Genomic DNA, 8,879 nt, shown 5'->3' with positions numbered 1-8,879 from the left:
TCCCCCATCCTCTCCCTCCCTTTCCTCCCCCCTCTTTTCCCCTCCCCGCTCCTGCCGGGCCCGCGCGCGCGCGCGCACTGGTCTGCACACCAGCGCGTGACGTCCACACTTTCTCTGTGTACCGGGCTGCGGATCGTGGATTTGAACTCGGAGATCGTTCAGTTACTAAAGACATTTTCTGCGGATCTCCACCGGAGGGGCGTGTGCAGACATACCCGAGGGACACGCGGGTCCGTGGGGTTGTGATGTGTGTGTGCAGACAGACCCGAGGACACGCGAGTCCGCGAGGTTGTGATGTGCGCGTGTGCAGACCCGAGGACACGCGTGGCCGGTGCTTGTACAGTGTGCGTGTGCGGACGCGCGTGCCCCCCTGGTCAGCGTATGGCTCGGGTCCGCCGTGCCCGCGGGCGGGGCACAGTGTAACGATCGGAAGTAGCACTTCCGGGAAGTTTTCCAGCACAGCTCTGCTCCGTTGGGACTCAGTCTGCGGAGGACCCGTCACGCCGGCTCCTGGCTAATGAAGACGAAGTCCCCAGACCTCGAGAAGGAGCCGAGGCACGGGGCGGGCCAGCGGGCGCGGGCGGGGCGTGGGACTGGGCGCACGGCCGGGGGAACTGGACGCACAGCGGGGGGCTGGGCGCGGGAAAGGGGCTGAGGAGGGCGCCTATGCCCGGAGCGGGCATGGGGTGCGGCCCCGCCTGCCGAGGACAGCCCGAGTTCCTATCTCCGCCGCGCGAGCCAGAGTCACTTCCCTGGGCCTCGACACCAGCTGGTGGCTTCCTTCCAGAGGACTCCCGCACTCATTTTCTGCTGGTGGTGGAAAGAGGCGGAGGAGGGAGGAGGAGGGGGGCAGGGAAGTATGAGGGAAGGAGTGGGAGGGAGGAGGGAAGAAGAGGAAGTAGGGGGGAAGGAGGAGGAGAGCGTCCAGTGAGTCCCGGGGTCCGAAGCCCTCGAAAGCCCTGAATCGCGGCCTCACTGCCTTATGAGCGATCGCGTCTGATTTCCTAACGCGGCCGCCACCTCAGAATTCTTCTGGCATGGATGGTCTGCCTCGTTAATCAATTGCTGAATTAAAAAGTGAGCTGGACTAAAGCCCCAGCTTTGCTTCTCCACCAACGTGTTTCCGTGCGTTGGAAATCAGTGCTACTTCAAGTGTGGTTTCCGTCGTGTGCCTAGCGTGCGCATGTTTATTATGAGGGAATATCTGCATATCTGCATACCTGCCCATCTGCAATCTGCATACCTGCACGTCTGCATGTCTGCACGTCTGCATATCTGCAAGTCTGCACATCCGCGATCTGCATACCTGCAGGTCTGCATATCTGCACGTCTTCCCAAACATTTTAAAGACACTCAAAACGAGCGCACATTCGTGTTCAGCTCAAGGTCTCCTTGCTGTGCTGCAGGACTTTCCTGACCCACGTAGCGTGTGTCGGAGAATGAGCACTCCGCGCGAGAACAAGTGATCGTGTACTTGACGCGCTCCACTCTCGGTGACCCGACCTCGGTGGCAGCGCGGCGCACGGTGCTCGCGGTTGGGGGTGTCGCCCCAGCCACCTTGATGACTGCCATTATGCCTTCCTGGGGCTCCCCCGGCCCTGCCTCGCCGACCCCTTGCTGAGTTGAAGCGGAGTCAGGAGTCCCTTTTCCTTCCTGGCGGAGGTCTGGCGGCGCAGGGCGGGGCGGGGGATGCGGAGAAGCCACAAGAAATAGAGAACGGGCCTGGCTTCCCCTTCCCGCAACAGCAGGGCCCCTCGTGGCCAGCTCGGCGTGTGCGCGTGTTCTGTGTGCGCGTGCAGGTGGATGCGTGTGCTGTGTGCACGGGTGCTGTGTGCGCGTGCGGGCGTGTACAGGTGTGATGTGTTCGCGTGTGCTGCGCGTGCGGGCGTATGCAGGTGTTTGCGTGTGCTGTGTGCAGGTGTGGATGTGCTGTGTGCGCGTGTGCTGGGTGTGCGAGTGTGCTGTGCGCGCGTGCGGGCCTGTGCGTGGGAATATTTACCTTTTCTAAAGATTTCAGAGCTCGCGCTGACGCGCCGCGAAGGCGAAGTTAACCCCGGGCTATGCGCACTGGCGGGGGCTGGAGGTGCTGGGCGCAGGGCGGGATGCGGGGTGCAGGGCGGGGTGCAGGGTGGTGCGAGGAGCCCAGGGCAGGGGGGGCAGGCCGGGGCTCAGGGTGCAGGAAGGGGCGGGGGGGGGGAAGAGGAGGGGTGGGGCGCAGGGTGGGGTGCAGGGGGCGTGGTTCAGGGCCGGGTTGGGGCGCTCTCCCGGGGCCCTGCTGCTGCTGTTCCCTCTGATCCTTCTGACCCCTAGTGCCCGCATCCTGCGTGCGCCTGGCATGTCCCGCGTGCCCATAGCGTGCCGGTTCTTGCTCAGCGAGGCCGCGGCGGCCGGGGCATCTTCCAGACGCTTGAGAGCACAGTCCTTGCGGCCTGCAGGAGGCCTTGGCTCAGAGGAATGGCTGGAGCTGCAGCCTCCAGGGCCGCTGGGGACCACTCCCTGTCTGTTCCCCATGCCTCTCCCCAAGCCGCTCCTTGGCCTCTTGGGACCGGCCATTCCTAGAGGGCGCTGCAGGGCATCCAAGGCCTTGGTCCCTGGTCTCCTGAGCCTCCACGGGGAGCGGGAATCCCGGCCTCCACTGCTGGCTCCGGAGGGGAGGAGGAGGGGGAAGGCAGGGCGACACAAACCACGCCCCTGACTTCACTCCAAGTGCTGGCCAGGCCTGTGGCATCACTTCGCATGTCATCCCAGGCCTGTGGTGTCACTTTGCATGTCATCCCAGGTCTGTGACATCACCCACATGTCATCTCACATCTATGATATCACTCCCCGTGACACTCCCGGTCTGTGGCATCATGCCATGCCGTGTGTCTCCCCAGGTCTATGGCATCACCCAGCATGTCAACCCAAAGTCTGTGATGTCACCCCGCCTCCAGGTCATGGACACGGGAAGGAAGTGCAGAGCAGCATGGGACGGCAAAGCTGGGTGTTGATGTGATGAGTTCTCAAATCAGTTGAAGCAGCAGCACAAGAGGAACGTGCACAGGAGGAGTGTGATTGATGCACCAGGAAAGGAGAGGTCAGAGCTAAGCAGGAGCATCGTCAGTGCAGGAAGATGAGAGGTCAGAACTAAGCAACAGCACCATCAGTGCATGAAGGAAATGAGATGTTGAAACTAAGCAGGAGCACCATCAGTGCAGGAGGAAATGAGAGGTCAGGACTAAGTAGCAGTACCGTCAGTGCTTGAAGTAAATGAGAGGTCAGAATAAACAGGAGCACCTTCAGTGCAGGAGGAAATGGAGGTCAGTATGCAGGGAACCCAGTCGATTTAGTTGGTGTGCACAAATGCACGTTCATGAAGAGCCATCCCTCAGTTTTATACATGGGAAAGCCAGTCTCAACACACCGTGGGTGAAAAATAACTCCAGCCTTCAAAACCTGGCTTAGCTGCATATGTTAAAAGTTTAATAAATTAAATCATAAATCACTCCACAAAGTAACTGTTAGAGCTATAGGGATTCCAATTTCTCCATTTTTTAATCCATAACATAAAGTTTCTACAGCAAATACGTATCACTACCATAATAAAATATAACAAATATGACATCCTGTGGGTCCTATCTAGCATACAACTAAGTTGGAAATTGACTATCCAAGTATTAACATCAGTCATTCCAGGGGTGTAGTCTAGATAAAAAACCACTACGCAACTTAAGCCATTTTTATAGAATTTCATTAAGTAGATAGTTATTAAACCATCAATTCAATTATGTCTTCAGGTGCTTCTATATAGCAAAGTACACGGAGATAGTCCGGTGTGGACCCAGCTTCCCTTCACGTTTGTAAGAAAAAAGAACACATGACAACGCACATAACTATAACATAAAAAGAAAATGCAAACCTGCAACAAACAAGGCAGACATAAAGTACTAAGAGAGTTGAGAGTGAGAAATCATATCCAAATTTGTAGTATGCAGGTCAAAAATGTTCAGCAGAAGATGAATGTGGTTTGTTTACATGATTGAAGACAGAGCGATTGGACAGACCTGTTGACATTGAGAGGGGGTAGGTTCTCAGGAAGAGCAATAGGGAGTGAATTTTATGGGGTTATGTTGTATGCAGGTGTGGAAAAGTCCTTTGAACCTCACATGTACCCACTAATGTATGCTAATAAAAAACCCTCAGTACTCAAATACATCTATGTCCTGTCACCATAATACATGTACTTGAAGGCCACTACACAGAACCCTGTAACTAGACTGAAGCTTGGAAATAATTTATTTGTGAAATGTTTATTGAAAATGCCAACGAAGAACAATGAAGACAGAAGCTTTCCTATTTCCTGGAGAAGTAAATCCTTTTCCTGGAACCCGAGGCCTTGCACAAGGTCACTTCATTACACATATACAGTTCCTTTAAATATCCATCCCGCTCTGCGGCTCAGTGACATCACAGAGGTGCTTGTCTGTCACCTACTCAAGTTTCTGTCTCCAGATGAAATGGGGAGAGTACTGAAACAGGGCCAGGACTTCTCCACCTGACCCCGGACACCTCCACCTGACCCTGGAACATCACCCCTGACCCAAGACATCTCCACCTGACCCCCATCTCCACCCCTAACCCAGAACATCATCCCTGACCCAGGACATCTCCACCTGTGACCTGGAACATCTCCACCTGACACAGGAACATCACCCCTGACCCGAGACATCTCCACCTGACCCCAGAACATCTCCACCTGACCCCCATCTCCACCCCTGACCTGGAACATCACCCCTGACCCAGGACATCTCCACCCCTGACCTGGAACATCTCTGCCTGACAGGAACATCACCCCTGACCCCGGGACATCTCCACCTGACCCTGAAACATCACCCCTGACCTGGGACATCTCCACCTGACCCGGGACATCTACATGCCTGTCCCCCATCTCCACCTAACCCCCATCTCCACCCCTGACCCAGAATATCAACCCTGACCCGGGACATCTCCACCCTGACCTGGAACATCTTCACCTGACCTGAGAAGATCACCTCTGACCTCTGGACATCTCCACCTGGCCCTGAACATCTCCACCCCTGACCCCTATCTCCACCTGACCCAGGACATCTCCATCTGACCTGGAAACATCACCCTTGACCCTGGAACATCACCCTGACCTGGGACATCTCCACCTTACCCAGAAGATCTCCACCCCTGGTCTCTATCTCCTCCCCTGACCCCCATCTCCATCCCTAACCCCATCTCCACCCCGACCCCATCTCCACGCCTGACCCCATCTCCTCCCCTGACCCCCATCTCCACCCCTGACCCCCATCTCCACCTCTGACCCCCATCTCCACCCCTGACCCCATCTCCATGCCTGATCCATTTCCCCCATTTCCACCCAACCCAGGAAATTCTCCCTGCTTGGCCCAGGAACTTGGGAACAAGCTCCTCCAGGACTAGAATTTTGTCTTGTCACTGTTAGTAATGCAGCCGGGTGTTCAGTACCATACAGCCAGCACGGGGTCTGGAGGACGGCAGGGCGGGAGCACAGGCGCAGGGGGCGCGGGGCCTCGGGGGCTGGGTGGGGGTCTAGGGGGCTGGGGGACTCTGGAATCTTGGGGGACCCGAGGGCTCAGGGCCGGAGCAGACAGCCAGGCCCGGCCTCTTATCTGACGCCAGCCGGTGCCTTACGGCCTGCGGTCCCAGCCTCTGCAGAGGCCTGGGCCTGAGGACTTGGTGGAGGCCAGCTTGGTCGGCTGGGCCTGGCATTCTTACCCCAGTCAACACAGAAAGCACCAGAAAGCATGGAGGTAGAGCTATGCTCCACTGGAGAGTGCTATCCCGAGCAGAAACACCAGGGAGCCCGCAGAGCCGCAAGTTCAACTCTGACACCCGCACAAAGAGTAGAAACCATAGCCAAAGCCAACAGAGCCTGGCTCAAGAAGCAGAGCGCCCGTAGAGCAGGTGCGAAGCTTTGAGTTCAAACCCAAATTCAGAGCAAGAGAAAGGGGGGAAAGCAGGGCTTAACTAGTGGTGGAAACTGAGTACTTGATGTGGTACACAAACATACACCATACATTACATATCATATTATATATGATACATGTAAGGTGTGTCTCATATATCATACATGTAGTGTATGTGTATATAGAATGTATTATATATGTGGGCTGGGAAGGTGGCTCAGTGGTAAAGTGCTTGCCTTGCGTGCATGAGGCCCTGGGTTCGATTCCTCAGCACCACATAAGCAAAAAAAAAAAACCCGGAAGTCACTGTGGCTCAATTGGTAGAGCACTAGCCTTGAGCTGAAGAGCTGAGGGACAGCACCCAGGCCCAGAGTTCAGGCCCCACAACCGGACCCCCCCAAAAAAAAAAGAATGTATTATACGTGTATGTGTGCACGCACTGGACCTAGGGCTCGAATGAACTCAGGCCTGGGCTTGTCCCTGAGCTGTTTTTGCTCATGGCTAGTGCTTTCTTACATGAGCCACAGCTCCACTTCCAGCTTCTTGGTGGCTACATGGAGACTAGAATCTCATAGACCTTTCTGCCCAGGCTGGCTTTGATCTGTGATCCTCAGACCTCTGCCTCCGCACTGCTGCCACTGAGGTGGCTGTCGGAGCCGCCAGAGCCTGGCCACAGTGTAATGCGTTTTCATTTTTAATGCTAGGAACAAGAAGAATTTAACCAAAAATGTCGTCACATTTTAACATCTTTAGATAGACACAGGAAAACATCGTTTTACACTTATTCCCAAACAGCAAGATCTGATCAAAAGCTAATCCCTTGGCTTTGGACAAGACCAAAGAAGTCAATGCATGCTCAGGACTTTGATCTCCACGGCTCCCCAGGGGCGCAGTCTACAAGGAGAAAGATCTGAGCTGACCTCTGCCCCAGCACAAAGAAGCTTTCATGGAGGGGCAGGATGGCAGGACAGACCCTTCTTTTCCACCCACATTCCTCCTCAGGAATTAAAGCTCGCCTCCAGGACATGACCACAGGGCAGACGGCCGATCTGCGTCACAGCCCAGCTCCAGACCGATGGGGCACAGAGCAGCAAAGACCGAGCCCAGAGCTGCGGCCACTCACTAAAGATGTATCTCCGGTAATCAGATTAGGACCAAAATAGGAGGACCAGGGAACACCCTGGCCCTCCATCTAGCATCCTGTTCTCTTCTAGGCAACTATTGCTGATTTGCTCATTTCTCAGTGGCCACCTCATCTCTAGGTATGCCACGCCTGTGCTTTGTGCTCGTGACTTACTCCGTAATGTTATCGGATTTATTCACAGTTTGCTTTTATTATTGGTTGGAGTTGTTTCATGTCAGTGCTGGGCTTTGAACTCAGGACCTGGACCATGGCTCTTAGCTTTTCTCATGGGCAGGCATTCTGCCTCTTGAGCCACAGCTCCTTTTCTGGCTTTTTGCTGGTTAATTGGAGATAAGAGTTTCACAGACTTTTCTGCCAGAGCTGGCTTTGAGCCTCAAGCCTCAGATCTCAGCCTCCTGATTGGCTAGGATTACAGATGTGACCCACTGACACCTGGCTACAGGTACTTGTTAACAAAGAGACCTCAAAATACATTACTTACCACATGCAACATGAGAAGAAGGCTTTGCGAAGGAGTGCATGTTTGCACACGTGTGTGTGTGTGTGTGTGTGTGCGCATGTGTGTGTGTTCTGAGGAGAATGTTGAATACATTCAGCATGGATTTACAGAACCTTCATAAAGATCAAGTACTATAAAAATTGGAGAACTGGAATAAGAGCAATCAAATGCTACAACATGCAAGCAGAACACATGTCCAATCTGACTCGTATAAAAGGTGCAGCTGGCGTTGTTAATACCTAGGTCATTTACAAGGGTCGAGCATTTTGCTTTCTGTTTTAATTGGATATATGAGAGAAAATCATCAGTAAGAAGTTTCTAATGTCGCCCAACTTTTATTTAGTGTGATATATGTGTAGCTTATGGATCTAAAGACACACATATCTTATTTTGACAAATATTCATTCTGTGTGTGTACGTGTGGGCATGCACACGTGCAGTTCTGGTGCTTGAACTCAGAGCCTATGCACTCCCCTTCAGCTTTTATTGCTTAAGGCTGGCTTGCACTCTACCAATCGAACCACAGCTCTACTTTTGGCTTTTTGGTGTTTAATTGGAGATAAGAGTTTCATGAAATCTCCTGACCAGGCTGGTTTTGAACTGTGATCCTCTCCTCAGTAGGTAAGTGTGCAGACTTTGAGCCCCTGGTGCCTGGTTCAGATATTTGTTCTTTGCTCTTTTTACTTCTTTGGGGACAGGCATCAAGATTCCATGCTCCTTACATGAATTATGTTGGGAAAATGAAGATGAAAATAATTCCAGATCTTTCTCTGCTGCTTAAGGTTTAATAGTTAAAGATGCGGAATTCTTCTTCAGGATGAAATATATGCACGCCAGTGCTTTCATGGCCCAACAATACGTTCACTCAGAAGACTGGGCCGAGGCTGGGAGCTAATGAGCCATGCTTGTTATCCCAGCTATGCTGGAGGCCGGGATGGGAAGGATCAAGGTTCAGAGCCAGCCTGGGCAGGAAAGCTCCTACAACTCTCCTCAGACCAATGCTCTCCTGCCCTGGCTGGAGGACTGCAGTTCCAGGTGGCCAGACAGAAAGGTCAACAGAAGGGGCCTGGGCAGTGGCCCTGAGGCCTGGAGTTGGTGGATGGAGGCTCGGGGCTGATCTGGAGCAGGACACAGGCTCCGGTTTCCCCAAACCCCAGCAGGCTACTGGCAGGTGGCCCAAGAGTGCTTCTGAAGGCAAGCTAGAGGCCCTGAGTTCAAATCCTCGATTACAAAGAAGACTGAACTGAAATTTGGTAAAAATTGTCTCCTGATCACTTAAGAGAGT

The 8,879-nt window shown here is 53.7% G+C and overlaps 2 protein-coding genes across 2 annotated transcripts in view; one reads left to right on the top strand and one right to left on the bottom strand.

The window, feature by feature from the left end:
• Positions 1 to 1,291, bottom strand: part of Col19a1 (collagen, type XIX, alpha 1) — a 223,976-nt gene extending 222,685 nt beyond the window's left edge. The window contains exon 1 of the mRNA XM_013032266.1: positions 1,221 to 1,291. Within this exon, the coding sequence (XP_012887720.1) occupies positions 1,221 to 1,291 (71 nt within the window). The remainder of the gene's footprint in view (positions 1 to 1,220) is intronic.
• Positions 1,292 to 6,976: 5,685 nt separating this feature from the next.
• Positions 6,977 to 8,879, top strand: part of Lmbrd1 (LMBR1 domain containing 1) — a 75,036-nt gene continuing 73,133 nt past the window's right edge. Inside the window, exon 1 of the mRNA XM_013032265.1 lies at positions 6,977 to 7,090. Coding sequence (XP_012887719.1) covers positions 6,977 to 7,090 — 114 coding nt within the window. The remainder of the gene's footprint in view (positions 7,091 to 8,879) is intronic.

The sequence above is a fragment of the Dipodomys ordii genome, unplaced genomic scaffold, assembly GCF_000151885.1.
Source record: "Dipodomys ordii isolate 6190 unplaced genomic scaffold, Dord_2.0 Scaffold152, whole genome shotgun sequence".
Lineage (NCBI taxonomy): Eukaryota > Metazoa > Chordata > Mammalia > Rodentia > Heteromyidae > Dipodomys > Dipodomys ordii.
Note: the sequence above shows the minus strand (reverse complement) of the source record. Positions and strands in the feature narration are given on the sequence as shown.